Source organism: Bombus huntii, chromosome 2 (genome assembly GCF_024542735.1).
Source record: "Bombus huntii isolate Logan2020A chromosome 2, iyBomHunt1.1, whole genome shotgun sequence".
Classification (NCBI taxonomy): domain Eukaryota; kingdom Metazoa; phylum Arthropoda; class Insecta; order Hymenoptera; family Apidae; genus Bombus; species Bombus huntii.
This window is the reverse complement of record NC_066239.1, coordinates 14527839-14553250: the sequence shown is the minus strand read 5'-3', so window position 1 is coordinate 14553250 and position 25412 is coordinate 14527839. Positions and strand designations below refer to the sequence as shown.

The window sequence follows — 25412 nt, the reverse complement described above, 5'->3', positions numbered from 1 at the left end:
GAAAAAGAAGACGAGTAATTTATTTGGAGAAGAAGTGGCTGAACGACACGGTTCGTGCGTCTTCAACCTTTCCTACCTTCCGTAAAGTCGTTAGATCGTGTGTACCATGCGAGTCAACCTCCCAAGATTTTTCTTCGTTACGTCAGCGACTGACCCTCCGCGCGAAATTGAGTTTCCTCAGGGCGCACGGCAGCCGGATGGGAGTGTCCCTCTCAATTGCTTCTCCACGAGAAGTTTTCGAACAATTTGGTTGCACAAAGAATAGGGAACGCTTTGAACCTTGCTCGAATTTAAGGCTTTCCTTCGTCCAAACGATTTAATCGAAAAAAACACCAACTACTTATGACATACAAAAGTTAAGTGTCGACGAAAAATCTAAGTGATCGTAAATAAAAAAAAAAAAAAAAAGAGAAAAGTATTTATAAGTAGTTTAAATAGGTGGGTCGATATCAATTTGCATAGATATCGCGTAAGCTAAAATATCGATGTATTTACCGATTGCTAAAGCTTCGTTAGGTATATCGATAACATACGTTATAATCATTAATATCGTTAAAGTCGATATAGAGTTCGAAACAAGAAGAATAAATTAAAAAAAAAACGCGTAACAAAACAATTCGTATTATATAAAATAGCAAGAATTTTGGAAATTAATCTGGCAATAAATTGCAGAGTAACACCCGTGAAAACTTACGAAGCAAAACTCGCGACAACTTTCAAAGCGGCGCGCTATACTTGTTTTAACTAAAGCGAAACGATATCGTACGATAACCAGAAACGCATTCGCGACAAGGAGCGACGTGAAACGAGAACGAGACAGCGTTTAACGGAGAGACTTCCATTACGTTCGGCGAACTTGCACTCGGGGCAAACAGGTTGCACTGGGATTTCCGTGTTTGCGTCGATGCAAATGCCCCTCTCTCCTCTCTCTTCCTTTCGTACTTCGAAACAACCTTCGAGGGTTGCCGTCACCGTATCACTTTGTTTGTCTTAGCTCGAAGCTTTGATACACTCACCGGTAGGTGAACGTGTGACCGCGCATGCGCACGCGTCGTTGCATCCACAGCTTCTTATCTTGAACGGTGCGGATAAGCGTCTTATTGTTCTCGCTAGAGCTTCACAGTTTTGAACGTGCAATAAAAAGACACGTATGTACAGAGGCAGCGTGTAAGTCGTATTACAAATAGAAAGCAAACTTCACGTTCTTAATTACGTAGGAGGAAAGGTAGGAATTTTACAGACGAAATTAATATATTTTATATATATTAATAAATATATTTATGAATCTAATGAGCATATTAATGAAAATAATATGCTACGTCGCGATTCAAAATACACGGTCGTACGACTACAATGGAAGCGAGAATATTACAGAGAGGAATCTTTTATCTTGAAATATCTCTGGAAAATATTATTAATAACGTAAGTAGGTTAGCAAATATACGTGGAACAGAGATTTCTATTTGCCAAACACTATCAGATACGATTAAGTTGGCAGATTGTAGTTGGCGCTGTATCGGAGCAAGAAAGCGGCAGATTTAAATTCTACGGCGCGGCAAACTTGAAAGTCGAAACTCTTCGCACGCCTTCGTCGATACCGAACTCGCCGACTTCGCGGCGTAAGTTTAGCTGGAATTTTTTCTCCTCGGTAGTTTCACTTTATAGTTGCTTTTTTCACGAACGTCTCTTCGCTTTTTACGTCGAGATAGTAACTCGTGAAAATTAAACGACGTGTTCTTAAGATATTCGATCAAATAGTTCCAATTCTTACTTCGACTTGCTTGGAATTTCCTTTTTCTTTTCTTTTTTTTTTTTTTTGCGAATTCTTAGAAATTTTACGTAAAAGCTTCCACGTACGCTTTCTTAGGATTTGTTTCGAATTGTATCGAATGTACACAGACAAACCTATACTACCGTAGTTTTCGTTATTTTATGTCATGCAATTCACACAGCAACAATTTGCTTGAACGTAACGTGTATGCGAGTAATTAGCAGTAACGATGATTCCAATGGGACTTAGAAGCAACGGTACATTAGCAACTAGTCACGGCACGTTAAACCTTATGGAAATGGTTCTGGGCGGGTTCCAAAAACTACACCCACGTTTTCGCCAAAAAAGGAATAAGAACTTTTGGGAGTAAACTCGATCCAGATTAGAGACTTTTGTGTGTCTCCGCGGAGACATCATTCTATTCTATAGAATAGTAAATTATCGAAGGATGATTGAGCGTCGCTTTACAAACACTGAATCAATTTTTACCGCTACGATGGTATAATAGAAGAAAAAATAGAAAACAAAAGAATAAAAAAGTACAGCATGCGATTTAAAAATATATCGTTGCTAATACGTTACAGTTTTCTCTCTTCGATTATCTTTCGGGGATAAGCTTCTGATGCTATTTCAAGATAACGATGAAATTTATGCATCTAAAGCTAGAAGAGAGACCATAAAGAATAATTAGGAAAAGAAGGAAAACTGATGTGCGTAATGCGGCGATTCAATTAATATAATTGGCCATTTCGATTACGATCGATACAGCTAATGGCCGTGGGTGCTGCCCCTAATTAATATTCGCTTTTAATTACGTCCACGTTTCAGAAACGACCGACCACGCGTCGCCGAATACTTCCGGTATCCGTTGCGCCTTTTCCGAGATGCATCCGTCACTCGAGAGCTGCGATCGTCAGGAGATTCGGCAACGATCGGTCCATGGTGTGTTAACTTAACGCCGAATGAGCAAATTATTTATCTCTAAAATCATAGCACCCGTCTTTCCACTAAATCTCCCAATTTTACAAACACTTCGACAAACACGATCCCTCGATTTTCTCTTTTAGCATATCCAAATGGAACGAAGAAAACGAATGGAAAATGAAGAAACGGAGGATCCAAGTAGCCGCGCTAATCGAACGATAACACTAAATCGAGCGAATATCGCACAGGTATCGGTGACCTTTTCCGTCGTTTCGGGTGGAAAAGGTATCGCGCAATAACGCCGCCTCCGAGCCCCCGTTCAAAGGGGGCATATATCCCTTTCAACCGTCAAACCCTCGGAAACCTCTGTGCAGACCGTTAGTTGCAAGTTTTCCGTTTCGAATCAGCGCATTCTCATCGAACACGAATCGATTTCGAAACGCTCTCGAGTGCCGGCTTGTCATTAACCCCGTTCTTCGGGCGTGAACCTCCGAAACGAGCCACAATTCCATCGTGCGAGCACCTACTATATTGGCCCGCAAGCAGACTCGCGAAGCCATCCCCCATTCCCCGTTCAACCCTCGGCCTCGTATACCTACCAACCCCCTTTTTCAACCCTTTGCCACCCTTCTTCCATATATCGCGTTCTTCCACTTTCTCCCTGTTGCTATAAGCTGAGATATCTGGCCGCAGAATTTTTGGGATTTCCTCGATAACGGAATAACTAACGACGCATGAAAAAGAGGTTTCAGGGGAACTTTTAATACGAAATGCGTATTTTATTTCTTTTTTTTTTTTTGTTTTTTCTCTTATAGAGAATGATCGACTACGTGTTCTTATTAAAAGAGGTTCGATCTCTTTAATATGGAGTATCAAAAGCCAGAGTATCAAGCACGAGATACAACGGACGATTCAATTCCACGGCGAAAAATCGGAACGGTTTATTATCGAGACTGAACCCAGTTGGAAACGATAAAAGTCGCCGGAGAAATCAACTTTCCAATAAATAGAGAATTCACTTGTAACCGGTGCGGGTCACCTGGGTTTTCGTTTGCACTTGCTCAACAACCACGGTCATCGACTCCAAGAAACGACCGACTATTGGACACAATTATACTTATTGCCAAGCACGAGTCATTGAATTTCAACTACCCGTTATTCCAACAAAATTACTTCTGACCAATTTTAAATACCCTTGGAAACGAATATATAGAATATTGTAATTCAGAGTAAATTCGTTTAATATGGGAAGCACTGAAAAATAAAAAATAAAGTATATCTATAGTTAGTGGGTTTAAAACAAAAGATCACATTTGTAAATTAAAGTTAAGGTTGTTGATATTACGGTATTAGTAATCATATCGATGGCTACGATAAAGAAATCAAAATGTAACTGAAATTTTTTCTCCGTGTATCCATAATGGAAACTTAGGAGCGTGTGGAAAGTTAAATTTCTGCAACTAAAAGATTTTTATTTTGTATTTAATAAAGAAGCGGGAAAACACGAAAGGAATATCTGAAATTCTGTAAGTAGTAGATGTCAGTGAATAATACATCGCGTACTTCCGAGCAAACGTTCGCCAATACACAAAAGCTTATTCTCCGATAAAATATCTAATACTTTAAGAATTTCAATATTCTCTACACTTTAAGCGTTTTGGTAAAAATATTTCCCGCTCATCTTCACGGTATTCGAATCATCCGCTTGAATATTTCAGATATCTGAACCTGGTAACCGGATCGCGTGACACAATATCGAACTTGAATTTGCGCGCGGTATCATTATACGCGCGGATCCGCGTACTCACTTTCGTTTTTATTAAATAAACTCGGCACGTGTATTACCAAAATCTCTTTCGACGCGCATACATTTTAAGCCTGTTTTTAATCCTCAAATAAACTATGTGTACCTCGAATAAACCATTCGATTATTTGTTAACCAGTTGGCGTAACCACGGGATTAAAAATTAATAAAGTCGTATCAACTTTGATTCTTTTCGACCTCCACCTTTTCGCCATTTTTGTAGATAATTTAAGATATTATTGGTCGTTAGGTGGTGTTGACAAAATTCGTAATCACTTAGTTGCCAACCCAATGTGTCTTAAATTATCTACAAAAATCGGTTTTATAAAATTGCACCGCATGTCTTATTAAATGTGTCCAGTGGGTTGGCAACTAAGTGCTTGCGGATTTTGTCATTAGGTGGTGTTGGCAAAATTCGCAATCACTTAGTTGCCAACCCAATGTGTCTTAAATTATCTACAAAAATCGATTTTATAAAATTGCACCGCATGTCTTATTAAATGTGTCCAGTGGGTTGGCAACTAAGTGATTGCGGGTTTTGTCATTAGGTGGTGTTGGCAAAATCCGCAATCACTTAGTTGCCAACCCAATGTGTCTTAAATTATCTACAAAAATCGATTTTATAAAATTGCACCGCATGTTTTATTAAATGTGTCCAGTGCGTTGGCAACTAAATGATTGCGGATTTTGTCATTAGGTGGTGTTGGCAAAATCCGCAATCACTTAGTTGCCAACCCAATGTGTCTTAAATTATCTACAAAAATCGATTTTATAAAATTGCACCGCATGTCTTATTAAATGTGTCCAGTGCGTTGACAACTAAATGATTGCGGATTTTGTCATTAGGTGGTGTTGGCAAAATCCGCAATCACTTAGTTGCCAACCCACTGGACACATTTAATGAGACACGCGGTGCAATTTTATAAAATCAGTTGTGAGATAAAAAAAGAAAAAAAATGGCACAAGCAAACATGCAAAAATCTACTAAATGTACGATCCTAAATTAAATTCTTGGTGTCTATGTTCATAATTTTATTGTATAACTCGTCGGGTTCGTCAGCGCCGAATCTCGATAACCGCAACAATAATAGCACGCACATTATCGTCGATCGGTCGTGGCATTTTCGTGCTATAATTGCAGCATCCCGAGCAACTGAGAACGCGTAAATACACCGGGCAAGCGTAAATGAAGCTCTCCGGATCGGTACGATTGTTCCCCCGTCGTAAATCGAAAACGGTGATTAAACTCGATATTTGTCGACTCGCGATTCGCGCACCGACAACAGCCGGTTAAAAGTCTGCCTTTTATTCCAAGTCTGCCAACGATCAACCTATGTACTTTGTAGAGACGACAGCGACGTTAGAAATCTTGAAACCGATAGTTTCTTTCGTTCACGTTCAAACGTATGGTTCTTGGTGCGTGTACCACCAGGAGAACGTAAACGACAGTATTCGAGACTATAATGGTCAGTTATACAGGGCGGTTGGTAACTGGTGGTACAAGCGGAAAGGGGGTGATTCTACGCGAAAAAAGAAGTCGAAAACATAGAACAAAAATTTTTCGTTCGAGGCTTTGTTTTCGAGAAAATCGACTTTGAATTTTCGCTCGGTACGCGTGCACTTTATCGCGTCTAGTTATAACGGATCTCACTGTAGATTTTTAAAAAAATTAAAAAAAAAAAGAAATTTTTTTATTTTATATTTTCGCGTAGAATCACCCCTTTTCCGCTTGTACCACCAGTTACCAACCACCCTGTATTTCGATAGGATAGATACAACGTTTTAAAACGATAGAAGCAACTTTCATTGGACTCGAACCATGAAGAAGAGTTGGACCAATTTGTTCCGATGAGTTACGGTACAGCGAATTATTGCGAGAACAGTGTATTTGTTATTATCAGCATAACCGGAAAATTTAATCTTTATTTCGTTCGAAACACGTTCCACCAGTTTGTTGCTACGAGACTTACCATGTAATAATCGCAGCGATACATATTGCGCATCGATAGTATCGGAATTTGATCTGGAAGTGGCTGTAACTTTATCCGGTATAAATATCGTGTATATAGCAGAGAATTTCTATGTGTTTCGACCGACGAAACGTAATCTCTTTGTGAAAACATTCCAAAATACCAAAGGAATTAGAGGGCAAATAGTCGATAACTTTCGTTCAAATCAACTTAACAAGAGAATAATCTTATCGGTCATGAAATTCTAATTCTACTCAACAGGTAAGCAAAGCTATAGATAAACTGTAGAAATTATTTCGATAACCGACGCGTGAATTATTCGTTGATTCTTTGTAAAATTTGTATTTTTAAGAATTATTCGAACACGGTCGGGTTATGTCACTTTATCCTGGCGTTTTATCGCGTACTCTGTTGTTTGCCAAGTATAGGGAACGTGTATAGCGTTTCACGTTTCGTTAACCCGTACATATTTCGTTATTTTCACGAGAGTTTACTGAAAGTGATCACGGGATATTTTTATTTCATTTTCTGAATTTTTATTCGCTTAGGTACGTTGAAAATGTCGCTCGATTCCGATACTGTAAACGCATACTGCCTGTTCCATGCTATTTGCAAACGATCGAATGAAATTAGTTACACTGATTTTATCGGAATCGTCGCGGTGGAAAACCAGCTCTAACTCGGTAGCGAAACACAACTTAATAACATATATCTTATATTCTTCGCGATTGTCAACCGACGAATTCCTCCGCCAAATGCGATTCATTGCATCATTAGATTTTCACATTTTTCTCCTAAAAAATCAGCGATATCCCATTTGCGATATTTTACGAAAGGAGTCACGCGAATGGATCTACCAGCTTAACCAAATCCTACATTCACACACGAAGGCTCAGAGAATTCTTCCTGGGACACAAATTTTGCTACGTTACATACCGAAAGATTCTGAGGAAAGCAGAAAACAGGATAAGAAATGAAATGAAATGAAAGAAAATAAACGAAAACCTGGAAAGAGCTATATCTCCGTAGAATCGTACGCAATTGTCCTATTTCAGAAAATCATCTTATAGTGCGTGAAATACATCAAGATCTCCCACTAACCAGCCACCGACAAGGAAACAAGACAAAAAAAAAGAACAAAAAAAAAAAAAAGAAGGAAATGAAAATCACTAAGAAACATGCTAGCACACATTTCCTATCGACCGAAATTGTTATCCACCTTTAACGAAAATTCCCACCAAACAAGCACCGAAAACTTCATTGAATCGTCCCGTCGCACGTACACGTACATATTATATCGCAGCACGGTAAAATGATAATAACTCGGATGATCTTACCGGACGTGGCGTCGCGGCAGCGGCGGCGGCACGGGGCTGTGAAAGTTCTCCATCATAGAGTAAGAGTCACGCTCGGCCGCGGACTTATGCTCGAGCGCCTCCAGATGGTCGAGTCGCAGCAGCTCCGGCTCGCGAGGCGAGTGCAGCTCACAATGGGCGACGTGAAGCAACGGCCTCAGCGACGAACCGCCTTCGCATCGTTGCTGCCGCGAAGGCGGCCTCGCCACCTGTCTGTCTACACCATCCGACGCGTGTTGCTCGTCACCCCAGACCTCGAACTCCCCCGCCGCGGAGTAATCGCCGAATCCACCGTTACCCTTCACCGTTGCACCCTTTTTCGAACGATCGTCGACGAGTACGGGCCACGGGGAGCCCCGTTGCTCCTCCTTGCCCTCGGCTACTCGTCTATCCTCCTGTTTCCTCTTGTATTTCACCAGGTACTGTCGTTTCCGGTTCGAGAGGGACAACGACAGGCTGCCTCGGCGACCGGAGCAGCGACGGCCCGTCAGATTTCCGGCGGACGCGCCGCGGTCCGCATACAGGTCCTTCCACGAGCGGGTCAGCGTATCTTTTTCACCTTTCGGACTTCAGCATGTCACGTTTCTAAAGCCACGATCCAGTGGTTGCCTTGTTCGGTGATGATCGGCGGAGGCTGTTGCTTCGAAGGTCGTTCCGTTAAGACAGACACATTCTATGGTTGTGGTCTCGTTTTCGTGACTGGCCACCGGCTACAGACCGGGTTAACGTGTACGCAAACTTTCTTATCGATCTGTCAACGCCAACGAGAAAGTTGAACTCCCGCGCGAGGTTAGATAAGAGAGAGAAAGAGACTAACTGGGTAATGCCAATCTCTGGCCCGTCGTCGATCGTTGCTTCGTCGCAGATTGTATTTGTTCGATGTAAGGAGCGATACGTCGAACGGGAGACAAGATGAACGAGGATATCGTTAGATGATCTTTGGTGGATGGTTAAAGTTTCTTGACGTGGGTTGGTCACTTTTGGCAAGAACGATTGATAGATGCTTGCAAGGTTCGATGACTCGACGTGTATTCCTTTCACTGCACTCCGCGAGCGAAACACTTGACGAGCTCGATGCTCTAACACTGGACACTTTTTCTTCACCAATTCCAAGATCGTAGACAGTGTCGTATTATGTTTTCTTCGAGCAAGAAGTATAGCCAGCGGGATCCCCTCAGCGGCACATCACTAGACAAACGATCCCGATGACAGAAGCAGTTCCCTTCCAACGACGAGCAACGAACGTACGTAACGGATACTCTCGTCACGGAAGAACTAATTGGGTCATGGGGGTTGAGAACTGCACGCAAATCCGTACCGGTGGAGCGTGAGCAGCGTGCCCCGAAGGTCCCAGGGGTACGAGCGAAGAGACTGTGTCGTTGTGGACCAAATACTCGAGACGATTCCTCTGAACCAGTTCGGCAGCTCGACTTTCCGACCTGGCACGATAATTCCGATTCGTTCGCGAGACCAAACTCGTAGTTAGAGAAACAAGTGGGAAAAAACTTGCAGGCACTTCGCGGAGAACGAAGCTTCGATAACGAATCTAGTCGAAGCGTGTTTGAACACGTCGCGAGATATGTATTCCGATCGCGTGTGATCCAGTCGTCTAAACGGTCTAAGGGATGATGCTCGTGTCACCGTTCAGCGTGTTCCCGTAGCGTAGACACGACGGAGAGAGTGTACAGTGAGAGGTTACTGCACCACCGATCTACCGTGGTCGCCGACTCCCCTCTTAATCGCGTACCGTCAGTGAAAAACGATCTCGTCGTTCGAGAAAGAGAGATCGCTCGAGGGTAACGTACACACTCGCGTCAGCTGCGGATCAAAGACTGAAGGGCCACGGCGCCGCAACGCCCGGCACCGAGTGACACTGAGTGTCCCCACCACGCTGCCGGTGACGCGCACGCGCGCCACGCGCTCCAGCGAACCCCTCTCCCTCCAGTTCGCGGAGAAATCCCTGGAAGAGAACGCCGCCATGCGGGTGGTGCGCTCACTATTTGTTCTCGTGGTGTCGCGGCCGCCGTATCGCTACGACTGGCCGTGTCTACGCTTGTTTTGCGACGCGGATCCACCGGGGTGTCGATATCCGCGCAACTTCGTCGCTGTTGAAAAGTTTCGAGAGAGATTGCTCGTGGGACGAAGGCTGGAAAGTTCTGGGTTTTCTGTTTTTGTCGGTGGCGGTTGATTGGATATTTTTGATGGAAGGAAGGGGACGAGGGCCGGGGTGATTCGGTGGAATTGAAGAGGTGCGTGGGTAGTTCGGTATGGGATTACGGTGCGGTCGGGTATCAACAAGTTATGTAGAAGCGTCGACGTGAAGCGGTCAAACGTGATGACGGTGCGTGTGCTGATTTTTATCGTGAATTGCGACCGTTGTGAAGATTTCGAGAGTACTCCGATATAAAAAGGTGAAGCGAGCCTCGTTTACGTCGAATGAAACAAACTTTGTCGTGCGTACTATCAACGTGGAACTTTCTAGTTAACGGTAAAATTATTTTCAGATAGCGAATTTGGTGAATAAAAATTTGTTACGATTTATTCTATTGTCGTTATATTAGTGGATTGTAAAGGTTGAATAAAACGAGTTGGAAATTATTAAAATCCAAATGTCCTTTTCCCTCTGTGTGTAAAAATATACAGAATGATTCTTTAAACGTTACCAACGCTATGACAAAGATATAGCCACGATTTATTCTATCGTTGTTATTTTAATGGATTATAAAGGTTGAATAAAACGAGTTGGAAATTATTAAAATCCAAACGTCTTTCTTCCCGCTGTGTGTAAAAATGTACAGAATGATTCTTTAAATGTTACCAACGCTACGACGAAGATATAAATAGGAATTTTATCATATTCGAAATTAATAACGCGCGGTGTAACGCGGAAAAGGCTGCTTTCCCCATTGTGAATTTACTTGTTCCTTTGTTCCTTATATACGCGTTGTAGCACTGTAGACCGTTTTTCTTTCTTATTAGCTTCATTTTCAGTGTCGTATAATAGGTTATGTGCAACTTCCTTAGATGTCGCGATCTTCCTTTGATCCTCGCTGCTAAATGAAAGGAATTTTCGTCCGCAATTCATAGCGCCGGTAATATTGCCTTTTCTTTCTACAAGTATGGACGTATTTTCATAGCTTTTACCTTCATTGCGTTAGAATTATGGAATTATTACGTTTTCACAGAGGGATTACGGCAAAGTGTTGTATAGTCACGTAAGTAATAAACGGACCCATTGTAGAATACTTTACAGCACTCGCTGAAATTGAAACGTTTCAACTGGAATTTTTCAGCGCTCGTTTCGTAATCAGAAAATCCAAATTTTTATGTTTCGACAAATCGACTTGGAAATAAAAGGGAAGAGCAAAATTTGTCTAGAGGAATTTTTCTCTTGAGATACCTAACACCAGTTAATACTCTTGCTAGACTCTCGTTTTGAACTCTCCCTCTCTAAACCCGCCCTTGGAAGATTCTACCCCTCCTGCATACACGCTCCGCTGTTTTTACGCTCGCATACTTTAGCATATTTCAAGGTTCAATATAAAATATGCTTCTATATTATATTTTTAAATTCTTCTACTCGTTACAGGTTATGTACGTATTGCGATGAACTTATCACGGACTAATTTGGTAGCGAATTTCAAATCTACTAATTGTAATTTCTAATTCTACAATAACTAGAAATCTCCACCCTTATCCGTAGACTTGGCGTAACGCGCAGACTTTCAACTATTCGAAACATGGCAAGTGAAAACGAGGATGCGATGTAAACAAGCGAGCCGACATGTAAACAGCGCCATCAGCGATCGTCTGAGACAACAGAACGTATAGACGAGCGTGCCTATCATATCTTCGTAAGAAATGCATCGTGCTGCAACCACCTAACCTTGCGTAACGACGTCCTTCCTGAACATCAGAGGCACAGACCATTTAATTGTTTCATCGTGGAACACGGTGTCTTGTTGTACGAGGTATTGTTCGAACGGAGAGATAACGCAAACGACAATAGAGGATAATAATAATCACGGTGGCAAACGTTAACGCGATATCTGAAGCATATTAATTGCAAGTGCAATGTACAATTAATAATATCTTGTTACAATTATCGGTCGATAAATGGATGAAGGGTGAATCGATATCGTTACAACATCATTTACTCGTGCCGTCGCTGGAAACAAAAGGCGAAACGTCCCGTGCTGATTGACTTCCGTCGCAACAATCCCCGCCTGAAATCGTAAAAATAATTGCTCCTTTCGCGTTAAATGTCCCGAGCAATTACGTCGTTCCGGGCAACGGTATTGCACGATGGATGTATATAGTATATATACAACGATTAGATGTCCGCGACAGTGTACGTATATATCAGGAGATCTCTATTGATTCGAAAAATACGAGAATGTTATAGAGGACGATGTTGTGCGATTCGAACGGGTCAAAGATAGCAGAAATGGATTTCACCTAAATATTCTTTTCCTACGTTTTATTGTTACGAAGGTTAATTTGAATACAGAATTTTAACTGGAATCCTTATTTATTTATCAAATTATATCTATTCTTTGAAATCATTTCCTTTCAATTGTATTTGCAACAATATATCTGTATGTTTAAAAACAATAGAATAATCCCGAATGAAAGTTTTTAAAATCTTATAAATCGTCTTCTGATTTTTACTTTTCAAAAGTAATAGAAACGATTAACTATTCAGTAACGAGAATAGCCAGTTAAGTAACTGGGACCAATTTCTTCAGCTCGACGATCAACAGTCACGTATCACCAAGCCACTCTATCTACCGCTAATTAAAACCTACCGCTCGTAAAATCGGCATTTCGACGATTCCCGTTCCGTCAAAGAACCCGGCTATGTACCGCCATCGTCAACTCGTCGTCGATTTAATCGCGTCGAAAGTCTGGCCCTCTCTGCATCGATTACACCACGCTCGAACGAGACCGCGAATTCCGTCGAGGAGAACTCGAATTTATAATTAAATACTCGATCGTTATTTCTCGTACGCTCGGTAACGTGCAGCCAGCCAGCGATCCTAGATCGCTGCTTTTTCCCCCCACTCCACGTGCTACATTTGCCCCCACTCCTCTGACTGTATCTAGACATCTTTGCAGATGCGACGAGGGTTATAGAGATACTATTGACTCTCGAAGCTATTCCGACGAGAGCACGGCTCTCACGAGTCGTGCTCTCGCTCGCTGGGAAGTTTAATTATCCCCTTCGGTACATCCTGCTGGTCGTTGATACTGACGAACAATCGTGCGCGCGCGCGGACGCACGCATATACACGATGAACGGAATGGAGACGCGTCGATGGGCGAGAGTTACGAAGAAGGGACGGGGGCTAGATGGATGGAGAAGTTGTTTTAGCCGAAATCTGCCACGGCAGCCTACAACGTTTACCCTTTTAGTGGTGGCGACCCCCGCTGCCACTCGGCTCGCTCGCCATTCTTCGCCCGCTGCTTCCAACCACCGTCTCTGCAACTACCCGGCTCCGCCGTTTTACCGTGTATATGGGGTGTTTCTTAATGCTTCATCGACCGATGCATTTTTGGTCAGTGCCTTTTTTTTTGTATTAGATACACTTGGTTGTCAGATATCTAACAATTTTCTAAAAATAACCTATATTAAAAGCAAATCTGTGACGATATTCGAACGAACTAATAAAGCACATTTGCGGCCACATTCAGGAAAAGCATCTCGACTATCGATTAGTGGGCTAAACCGTAAAGAAAATACTATATCTCGATATCAAATTATAATGGCTGTAACAAAGAGAAATCCTCGTGCCATTATCATTCTCATCTCGCCAATCTTACATACGAGTTCCCATATATTGCGGACACCCTGTAGAGAGGCACGCAAAGTACGCTATGACCCGAAACGGAAGGTGCAGGGGGTATAGGTACGGCGAAAGGAAAATTCGCGACAGGGCCTTTGATGTCGCTTAAACAGAAAACGTCGGCCCCTGCTGTTCCACAGCTTAGATTCTTCCTTCCTTCTTTCCTTCTTTTCTTCCTTCCTTCCTTCCTTCCTTCCTTCCTTCCTTCCTTCCTTCCTTTCTTCCTTCTTTCCTTCTTCCCTTTTTTCTTTCAGCCAGCTAGCTTCTTACGGTCGTCTGCGCTCACGGCACGTTGGATGTCTTTGAATCTCCCTCTTCCTCTCTTTCCTCTCTCCTTATCGCCGCGCATCTCCTTAGTCCTTTAGTTCTGGCCGCTTTGAGAGGCCGCCGCGACTACTGGCAGCCCCGCGACGATGAAGATATCGTCCTTCTGCCATAAGCACTCATTTGTTCTCCTTATCTGCTCGGTAGGCACTTCTCCGCCTTTGGGACATCCGGACAAGCGCGCGAGCTTTCCTTGTTTACCATACCGGTGGAATTTCCGTCCGTATACGCTATGTGTACTTACATCGCTTACACTTACACGATCGCGACTGTGCGCCATCTTGAGCGCACGTGAGCGGCCGCGGAAGCGGAGTGGGGGAAGGGGTTCATTCGCGAATACCCGAGTTTTATCGAGCACGAACGACGAACAGATCGAGGAACGATAGCACGCGTTTGAAGACGACAAGCGGTGGGCCGCTTTGACGGCGCGTTTCTTGCATTTCGAACCCGCCTAGGCTGTGCCCTCCCGCTGCGGGCATTATACGAAATTTCTGCTTGTTTTGCGAGAAACCAGCCGACTGCCCGTGGCGTTTGTGATTTTAACTCATACCCCACTTCCTTCGTTGAACTACCGTTAACTCGCCCTTTGTCAGAGAACGTTTGCACAGCGAAATTCGCAGAGCATAGGCGGGCCGCGTTTCCATGCACTTCATTTCGGATTTTCTAACCTCGTCGTCGTTGATGATTACACACTTTCACGGCAGTCACGAAATGAAACATCGAAGGATACCGGAACAAAGAACACGACTTGGTGCGGACTAGATCGTAAACGCGTACGTCCATCGAGAAATCGATACGTATACCTATGGTAGAGGAGTGTGTGCGAGTGTGTGAGAGCGTTGATTCCCTGGATTTAGGTAAACTGATCCTCAAATGTATATGTCGGCGTCGCTCCTGTAATACAGCGAAGTTGGATGAATTGTAACCGTTCAATTACTCTATGATGAATTACAACACGTAAGATCGATACCTACTATCGGTTTACCCGGTCGTCGAACAAGTACAGTCGCCGGTATAACGTGGTCCGAGTATGGTTCGCACGTATTAGTTTCGTGTGTATGTGGAATTTATTGGAAGAAAATGAAAACATATGAAAAATGAAAGTTCGTATATTGGACCTTTTATTTTTACGACTCATAGTTGATGATAAATGGAGGAAAGTGCGAGAGATATTTTGGCGTAATATAGCGGAAAAAAAGAATTAGACGCGTATGTGTATTCTTAAGCTAATGTTTTATAACAGGGATTAATTGTCGAGGACTTTTGAATTCGTAAAATTTACCTTTTTAATAATACAGCTATCTCCTTTCTGTAGCTTTTAGAAATTCCTTTACTTTTCCTACATTTTCCTATATTTTCATTCTGTAACGTCGCAGACGCTTTTAATCCTTAATACGAGAACACGATGGAATGAAAAGGCAGAAGGAGGCATCTGCATCCTTTATGACGCTTCCTGTAACCATTACAACACGAAAACGGCAGAATTAAAAGAGAAGGTAGCGCCGTTAACATGAAAAGGATTAACCTGTTCCAGCATTTAAGAGAAACGTTTTTTCCACGTGGTAGAGATATAAATATAGCTTATAATAATTCATTTTCATAACGAGAATAATGATAAAGGTACGTATAAATTTTACTATTCAAATTAGAAACGAGAAGAATTTGATTATATTTCTAACTGAAACGAACAGAAATCTTCGGTAAAAAAAAAAAAAAGAAATTTGAATGTAACCATAAGTAAAAGATTTTTCACTTAACTTGTACCATGGTCATAAACTTTGGCACGTATCTTTTTAGCAGCACGCGACGGTCACGCGAGAACAATCGAGATCCACGAGGCACGATTTCGCTCGTAAAGCTGGCTCGCGCCTTTTGAATTTCCCCCGGTGCTCTTAATTCAATTTTAAACTAATTTCCTTAAACCGTTCTATATGCATGGATATTGTCCGGCGTCCAATCTTCTTAAGTTTTTTAATTCAATTTCAAACTAATTTCCTTAAAGGCTTCGACCCTCTTTGGAGATCCAGGCCCGCGCGACCAGTTACTCGCGAGTCACCGACCGAACGCTTAGTGGTGTCATTAGCGTTGCATAAAAGGAAAGCGGACAAGTGGGAAGTAAGGTTATTTTTATCGTCACTTACAGCCTTATCGCCACTACCAGCAGGCCGCGACAACGATGTGCATAGCAATTTCAAAGCGAAAGGAATACACATCACTGATTCATGGTATTTCATCGTGTAATGAGAAATATTATAAAATTGCCAATCGCAAGAGAAGAGAGGTTAGTTTCATTCTGCTAACAATACTTTAGTAAATTGTTTATGAGATAAATTTAATTTTTCGAGGTTAGATTTGTTCTTTGTTTAGTTCGACAGTATCAAAGTTTCAGTCGGAGCCAAATAACTTTCAAAATAGCAAACAAATAAATTTTCTTTTCTATTTGCAGAAACAGAAATGCAAAAATACATTGCAACGTAACGTATTCACAATGAATAATGAACTGATATGCGTTGGCAAATAAATAAATATTTCGCCATGAACACACCATCGCTAGATATGCCAACGTTCCTTTCGTTCGTCACATGACACGAAACCCGCGCGTCGCTCGCCAGTTTCGCCCGCTGGAACGTATTAAATCTCTCGTGACAATGACGTTTGCATTTCTGAAGTGCTGACGCGACCCATACAGGCCGTCGGGCGTGTACTCGAAACAAGGGTACATCGTTTTCACGACGACGCGCGACGCCGTGTTTTTTTTTTGCCCGCGCTACTCGCTGGCGTATACGAGCTTGCGATATGGGGAACAGAGACACTTGACACCGGCTGTTTGCTCGAACACGCGACAAACATGAAAAAATATATATATGACGAAAACCACCGATCGCCAGACACGTTATCAACGGAACAAATCCAACGGTAACGCGAACTGTCCCAACGAGCATGACTTTCCACGTTCAAATTGTCCCGCCAACAGCCTCGAGATGGTCCATCTACAAATACGCTTACTGTGTTTCGTTTATGATCAAGATTCTACGATATACTTGCCAAAAGAGAAGTAGAGTATTTCGTTGAATATATGGCGCGCCCAGGAAATGGATAAATTGAATCGCTATAAAGGAACGAAGGAGAATGAAAGATAAAGAAAACGACTGAAACGTTTGTAAACGATGATTGAATAAATGAACGCTTATGTAACTATCCATTGTTTGCTATTTAGAATGCTATAAACTACGAAATGTGAAATTGTATTATGATTATGATTCTAGAGCCTGTGTAAAGGAGCTGGATAGTATCCGTGGCCAATCTTGATAATACAAGAAAACGATTACTCCAACGTATTACGTATATGCGCCTACAGTTACAACATGAGATCGTAAATATATATGTACATATACGTTATACAATACTATATTAAAGTTATATTACATTATACAATACTAATTAACCTTTAAATCTTAAATAACTTTTAAAATTTCCGAGTCACACAAATTTGTTCCTTGAAATTCATTCTTTGTTATATCGATCTTCTCCGCAACAGAAAAGCAGGGGAAAAATTCCAAATACTTTATGCATACAGAAAGCATACCGTTATTTCGACAGGGAAGCAAACGCGCTAACACGATTTTACTCGCGCGAGCACACGTTGCGTGCCCAACGATAAGGTTTTCCCAACTTTATCTCTGGAACGGTGGATTCGTTCGGGGCGACAGACTGGAGCAGAATGGATGAGCCTGCAAACGCATGGCCATGGTCAACCCCTGGTCGTAATATCGCGCCACAGGGAATACGAGGGTGGAGAGACTGCACGGACTGATTTCTCCAGCCATGCCAGTGAGCACGCCAGTCGATGTTTAGGATCTCGGAATTGTTCCAGCTAGCGGTGGACGTTCGATGCCCCCCGAGTTCTTGAACCATTGCAAGCATTGGAATGCTTCTGAATGTTTTAAATTACGTAGAGGAGGATGCACGATCATTCGGTTTCAGATATTCGTATTGATAAAGATTCGTAATTAATCGTTGGATAATCAGATTCTTTTGATGGATAAACTTATTCGAATAATCTGTTAAACATCGAAGGCAACAATCAAGATACAAAGTAAGATTCAATAGTCTGCATAAATTTCAAATAACCTTATTTTACCATAAACTTCGAGCACGATAAATGAGTTTTGTGGCGTCTCGAGTCTATCGCTATCTGTAGAAGGGCGAATGCGCGTTACAACGCGAAACTATCTTGCCCTTTTTCCCCACTTTTTCTCGTTATTTCTTGCCTCGCCGATTCTCTAGCAGCCATGAAATCTGACAGCCGTAGGCCGTAAACGTGCAACGACTGCTTATTAAAGGGAACTGGCTCGCTTTATTTCGCGAAGGGAAACAAGAGACAGAGTAAATATGTCGGCTGGATGTGTGTCCACGTTGTCGCGGAAACGCAGCGGGCGTCCTTTGAGTGCCTCTTACGGACGGTGCCTGTTGACGCCTCGTTTGCTCTGTGATTGAACGGCCCGCTTCGTTTGCTCAAACGGCGTTCGCGTGCCCGTAATTTATAGAAACGGATGTTTTTATTAATTTCCTGTTGCGTCTAGTAATTGGTAACGTTCGAACGGTATATAAGTATCCCGGTATCTGACGGCTAGATATTACAAATATAATTATCTACGCGGCGCAAATATAATTACCTCCAAATTATATTATTATTAATCTAAAATACATTTTTAATTTAAAACAACTAACAAGATTTATCAATCTTTTAAAGATCGAAGCCTACCTAGCAAAAGTATGCAGATATAATTCCTTCCAAATGACCGACCAACCTAACGCAATCTATACCAGTTACATTTACCTATCTAAAAGTCCGTCATTCGATGACGGTCGAACAGTTGACCGTTCATTCTCTCCCATCGTCCTCGGCAAAAGTTCATTCACCCCGTGTTTCTCGTCATTCACACTTTCACCCCCCGAGCGAAACGCACCGTGTGGCCCGTCACAGGGACGAGGAGAATGGATACGGTGAATCTGACAATTGGCGCAGATCCAGGAACCGCGTTATCGCGACCGTCCACTGTATGAACCCGGACTCTCGCTGACTCGCCTCGAATTACGTTGGCGGCCAGGACAACGGGAGGTGGTGCTGCCGGCGCAGACGTCATAATATCCGTCGAGATATGACGTTAAACGATGCACGTGAACTAGCAAAACGCTGTTAGACGAAAGGCGCACGACGATCGAGAGGTCGAACCGTTGTTCGTGGAACATTGGTTGAGCGGTTAATGGGCAATCGAGGAGCGGACAATGGCAGCCCGGCAACGAGTCCTCTCCACGGAACTCTCCTTAATACCGTTCGCTTTTTTAAATCACAGCCGGCCGTCGTTCCGTTCGTGCCAACCTCGGCGAAACTGCCCCTTCTTTCCCTCGCAAAGCTTCTCTGGATGGCTCGAAGAGTATTACCTCGATCGTTGTATAGTAGCGGATGGTGTTTAGGGATGAAAGGGTTTCGCGGTCGAGATCGTTGAATGGACGTTACTCGGATCGAAAGTAAATTGAGTTATTTTCTTATATACGATCTTTGATACAATGTTGTTGTCTTGGTATAAAAGAAATTGTGACATTTTCCGAAATATTTTCGTTGATGAGACCTGATATTATTGTGATTAGTATTATTGAAATAATCTTAAAATACTGTTGGACATTACCACGAAGATAACGTTATATTTATTTGTGGACAACAGGTCCAACAGATCGTAGACAAATCTGCAGTCAACTTTTTTAGTTCTCATTTTGGAATTTCGTTAAACGGTCTGAACAAATATCGTACGTTTCAACCAATCGTAACCGGACCATTCGGAATTATAGTTCCATTTATGTCAATCACGGTCCTTTCTATAGACGACAAATATTTTGACTACATCAACTAGTGAAGTGTATTATGCTTTCGAACGACGTTTCGACGGGGCATAAGTATCGACGTGTTTCTTTTTATATATTTTTTTCATTTTTTCTTTTTTTTTTTTTTTTGTTTTTCAGTCGGCTGTTTCGAAATGTTAAAACGTCACGATGCATTTAAATTCGCTGGATGTTTTGAAGCGCATTTGTCATCTGTCACATAACGAACGTCGCCGCTATTTTTCCCAGCGCCGGTGACAAGCGCAACGCGACTCGAAAAAGTATCCTTAATGTAATTACGAACGTGCCTGTTTAACGGTGATATTTTAATAAACCGTTCCGTGCGTTAACGGGACGCGAAAACGAGTAATAACGTGGCCCAATGAGAACAACAAAACGAAAACCCTTTACATAGCACCCGTTCGGATGATTAAATCTGTTCAAAACACGCCACGCTTTACGCGAAAATGACGATCTTCGGTATCTTTGCGCGCAGCGAATATTTTGCTTGTCATTTGGAAAATAACAAGAATCATAAAACGAACTCGAAATATAGGATAGAACGGTAACTGGAAATATCGAAACCTTTCCGAATAATATCATAGTCAGATGTTTCATTCAGACACATAAAATTCTTCTCAGCTTTCTAAATCGTACTTTCAGTTTGATTCGTAAAATACAACAGATACGTATCCTCTATCTCGTAATTTTCGTCCCAAATTTTTCTCCTCTAACAAAATCTCAGATGCCAAGGATCTCGACTAATCTAAAAAAAGACACAAACAAAGAATCCCTTCGTTCGATAAATCTGTGGATAAAATGAAAAAAAATTCAATTTCCAAAACCCTCGATCATCATAGCCCCAAAAATCTTCACTCTTTTTTACTATCTTCACTCTCGGACAGGTTCAATCGCAAAAGGCACAGGTTCCCTACAAACCCATCTATCCGTTACAAAATTCGTATATACGTTCCAATGGCTGTACACGTGACTCCGCCGTCCCCGACTCCGCATGCACGTGTACGCGCACATTCCTAGCGCGCGCGTGCATAATGCACGAAGGCCCTGCTGAAGAATATATATCCGCGGTACGAAGGGCCGAAATGTATTCACCCAATTATCTCCGCATCGGCGTGCTGAATTCTTCCCCCACTCCAGTCGCTCGCCTTCCCCCACCCACTCGAGCCTGTGCTCGAGAGCGGTTCGGTTCAGCCGACTGTTTCATCCCCCTCCATTCGGCCAACTCAACGTTCACCATGGTCGACGACGCATTTGCATGGAATGCATTCATATGAAATCGACCATTCTTCCAGCGACTTCTTGAGAAGGCCCGTGTATCCCTTGCTACCGGCGCGTATATACTCGTCTCAGAGGTACGCGTGCGCGCGCGAGATATAACTCGACGAGGGCACTCGAGAGATGTACGTAAGGTTGCTCGTAGAAAATTGGTTCCGGTAATGACGACCTATCTTCCGGCCGCTCGTCGTTCTCTTCTGCGCGACATGCCGCGGCTATTACCGGTTCGGGGACGATCCCGGATACGATTTTTCCCTTGTGCGGCGAAATTTTGGAATTTGCGACTCGTTGAGAGATTTGCGTGGATAGCATTCCTTTGGCGATGATACGTTTCCTGAATAAAATTCGACCTGGCACCTTGTGTTACGTACCTATTAACTTCGGTATAGGATACTGTATTCAATGATAGATAAAAAAGAAGCGGCCGAGTTTTAATGGAACAGTGGAATGTGCTTCTGATGGCCTTAAACGGGAAATTGATTTCGAACAGCCTTAAGTGACGTATAAGGGGGGTTTTTGTACAAGCCGAGCAAGGTAATCTATTGCGAGTCAATATGTTGGCAACTAGAGAAGATACAGCAAAAATTCTTGATAGTAGTTTAATAGTATGAAGCGCGATGCGTCATCTTGTGGTTACTTGTCTATTTAAAGGCCATTTTCAATTTTTTACTAAACGATATCAATTTTTCTCCACGACGCTATAATACAGAACATTTATCTACATTCGGTGTGAAAAAATTTCATTCATCTTTTCTATTCTGCGAAAAGATTGATTATGTTATATGCAATATCTGCCTTTAAAAATAACGTAGCATAGAAAGAATCGAATTCCAAAAATGCTCACAAACAAGAACTACCCTTTGTGCTTCTCACGCACGCGCGCACACGCACAAACACTCCATAAAAGTTGCACGTTGTGTTCAGACCATCCCCTTCCAATGGACCACCCAGTATATAAAACTTGATTGCATTAGCTGGGGAAAACGGTTCAGGGGTGATGTCCGTTCGTGTTGCAGGCTTTCCAGTCTATTTTTTCTATTAGCTCGCAAAGTCCTCTATTAATTTATTACCCCGGATTGCTCCAGTTATTGCGTTCCATCCCTTCGTCACAATTCGATCGTGATTCATGGGCGAAAGCAGGGCGAAAGATCTATGGGATGAGAGGGATGACCATTAAATAATCGCAAAAATTATTTTTCTAACCTACAACGTAAGATAATTCCTTCGCGTATGTTGCATCGCGACCCTTATGGAGGGTGCACATTCTAATACACATAATCTAAAATTACTATACGATTGCGTAATAGCTTCCACAAGATTTATTCGAATCGTTTATAGCCGTTTAAGTGGTAAAATTGAGAATTTATGCTCAATCGGAAGTAGGAAAAAGTAGGTATTGTTCCTCTCTCTTTTCATCATTTCTTACTTGGTAATCGAAGTTCCATATATTGGAATCGTAATCTAAAAAGTTCTCAAGATCAGAGTTTCGCACAACCTATTAATTTTCCTATTGATCCGCGACGGTTCGCGAAATCGTGCACTATTTTTCTCGAAATTTTCAGTCGCCTGATTTTCGTGCAGCAAAACATTTCACTCTGCGAGAGATTAATTAACGGACAATTTCACACGAGAAATATTACCTTGGAAATTCTCGATAAAAATATTATTACACTCGGCTGTAAGTGAGCTCCTTCTATAAATTACTCAATGAGACTTGTGTTACAAAATGTACAGCTGTATCCTGCACAGATTCCACTAAAACGAGACAAAGAGAGGGAAATGGAGATCGATAGCATCTCGTGGTGCGGCTATGAATTATAACGGAGGCGAGCAAGTAGCTGGAAGCGTAGCGCGGTAAATAACGAATAGCGTTTACGTTGTCGAAAATGACTGGTAGATTGTTTATGTCAAGATCGCTTAGCCGGTACCCGGCCTGTTTGCCGTTCGAGTCAAGTCAGCGTGTTTTCACGGTTTACTCCGCTGCTCGCCGTGGACGTGATAAACAGGTTTCGATGGCGTTTCGGTAAACTGTAACAGCGTGTGCATCGACCGTTTGCGTCATAGCGTGTACGTTGTGGAATATTGTGGACGGGAACATCGTGGCTTCTGTGGGTGATTAATTCAATCGGTTAATTCGAGGTTAATCGAAAGGGTGGACTGATAGGTTAAATTCGAAGCGTGTTACTTTTGCTTTTCGTCTTTTTCTCGTTTTCATGATTAATGGCTTGGTAATGCGTTTCCCATAACTAGAATTTTCCATCACTATGGTGATTTACTATATAATCCAACATATTTTTTTTTTCATATTTCACAATAATTTATTGGGATTTTTTAGTCATTGATTTATTGGAAGAGAATGATTAATAGTATGCAAAACAACGCTTTAATCTCGCCTTTAGATTAAATTACCATCGGCAAATCCTGTAAATGCCACCTCTCTAATCCTTAAGATCAAAAGATGAAACGATGATTGGACATAAAATATTAAAACGGTAAATTCTATTAATCAAAACGTATAAAGGAATTATACTTAAAAAAAAAAAAAAAAAAAAGGAAAGAATAATATTTGACGGAATTCATATGAAGCACGTTTGATTGCAGGAAGTTTATGTTAATTTGGATACTATTGCGTGCGATTGCAATTTGCATGAGCGCATGACAGCAGTTTCTATGAACGTTAGATCGTTACTTGCAACATGGTAATTCGTTCACTCGACACTTGCACGATTGTAACACAGTGAATAGTAAATTTTTGGTTGTAAACGCAAGTCATCTGATTATTATACTTGCGTTGGTAAGGGCCGATCGATTACTGTTCGCACGGTTACAAATTTTACCATTGAAATTCGCTTCGGTGCAATTAATCCGATATCAACTCGGTCGACCAGAATTCCTGCGATTGCAAACCCTGGCGATTACAATTTCTACGATCGCAACTCTGTCGATTACGATTCCTGCGATTGCGGCTCGCTCGCTTGTAATTCCTGCGATTGCAAACTTGCCTTGGTTACAGCTTCTCGCAATTACGAAGTTCTTCCATTCTAATCTTCGCCGGTGCACATTTTTCCATTGACCCGATCCTTATCCACGGAATGTCTAAGAGGCAGATGACACGAAAATACGTGCTTAAACTAAAACCAAATAAAGAGACAGTTCGGGGATTAATTGACAGCGTAACAGAGTTTCAGATTATTTGTGAAAAATGGAAATCTGATTTATCATTATTTTCCATTGTAGTCTTCGAATATGGTGGTTCTTATATTATCTATGGGTTATACAGGATGGTTGGTAACTGGTGGTACAAGCGGAAAGGGGGTGATTCTACGCGAAAAAAGAAGTCGAAAATATAGAATAAAAATTTTTCGTTTGAGGCTTTGTTTTCGAGAAAATCGACTTTGAATTTTAGCTCGGTACGTTATAACGGATCTCACTGTAGATCGTTGTCTCGATGGAAAAATTAAAAAAAAAAAATTTGTATTCTATACCTTTTTTCGCGTAGAATCACTCCCTTTCCGCTTGTACCACCAGTTACCAACCACCCTGTATAGTAGGTACAAAAATAAAGACGTGTAGGATATTAAAAAACAAGGAATATCATTTCCAGCGTGAAAAAACGCTACCACAAGTCCAAGTGGATGCAAGCACTCGCCTTCCAAATGGTTGTGTCTCTCGAATCGTCTGCTGACCGAGTAAATATGTCTATACACATTAATGTCTGACCGATTTTACGACTTCGCTACTTCTGTCAAGCATACTTCTCGATAACGCATTTATTTGTAATCTGTGCAGTTACAACTCGCGTCACTGAACTTTTTATAATAACATCCCTCTCCATGTCGTTTCTCCAGCTCTGAAGAACACGATCTATAAATTATTTCATCCTTCGGAAATAACTCTTTCCCTCCCGACTGTAAAATACATTCTGTCCAAAAGTTTCTCGCAGCAAATTCAAGGAAAATCCTCGTAGAACTAATCAGCCATCCAGAAAAATCATCCGTAAAGTCCAGAATCAGCTCGTGGCGAGATGGAACCCACACGATTTCTTCGAGGTTCTTCTGAAAAACTACATGGAGACGGTTCTATGCCAGCGTTCGACCGCGTAGCAGCTTAACGGCCCGGAAAGCGAAAGACCATTACGAAGAATCACACGCTCGAAGACACTCTACTACTTACGAAGCCATATTAGGCTGGCCCGTCGCTTAACCTGTTAACCGAATGGGACGAGTTAACTCGTCACGCCAA

The 25412-nt window shown here is 42.1% G+C and overlaps 1 protein-coding gene and 1 long non-coding RNA gene across 8 annotated transcripts in view; one reads left to right on the top strand and one right to left on the bottom strand.

The window, feature by feature from the left end:
* LOC126873807 (teneurin-a) overlaps positions 1 to 25412 on the bottom strand; it is a 703125-nt gene that overhangs the window by 105088 nt on the left and 572625 nt on the right. Inside the window, exon 1 of one of the 7 annotated variants that reach the window (XM_050635109.1) lies at positions 7807 to 9571. The exons of the other annotated variants lie outside the window; for them this stretch is intronic. Coding sequence (XP_050491066.1) covers positions 7807 to 7862 — 56 coding nt within the window. The 5' untranslated portion in view covers positions 7863 to 9571. Of the gene's footprint in view, positions 1 to 7806; positions 9572 to 25412 lie in introns of those variants that run through there. 7 annotated transcript variants of the gene reach the window in all.
* LOC126874100 (uncharacterized) lies at positions 13007 to 18686 on the top strand. The gene is made up of 4 exons (XR_007692664.1): positions 13007 to 16275; positions 16441 to 17185; positions 17261 to 17367; positions 17595 to 18686. It is a non-coding gene; the product is annotated as an uncharacterized LOC126874100 (long non-coding RNA).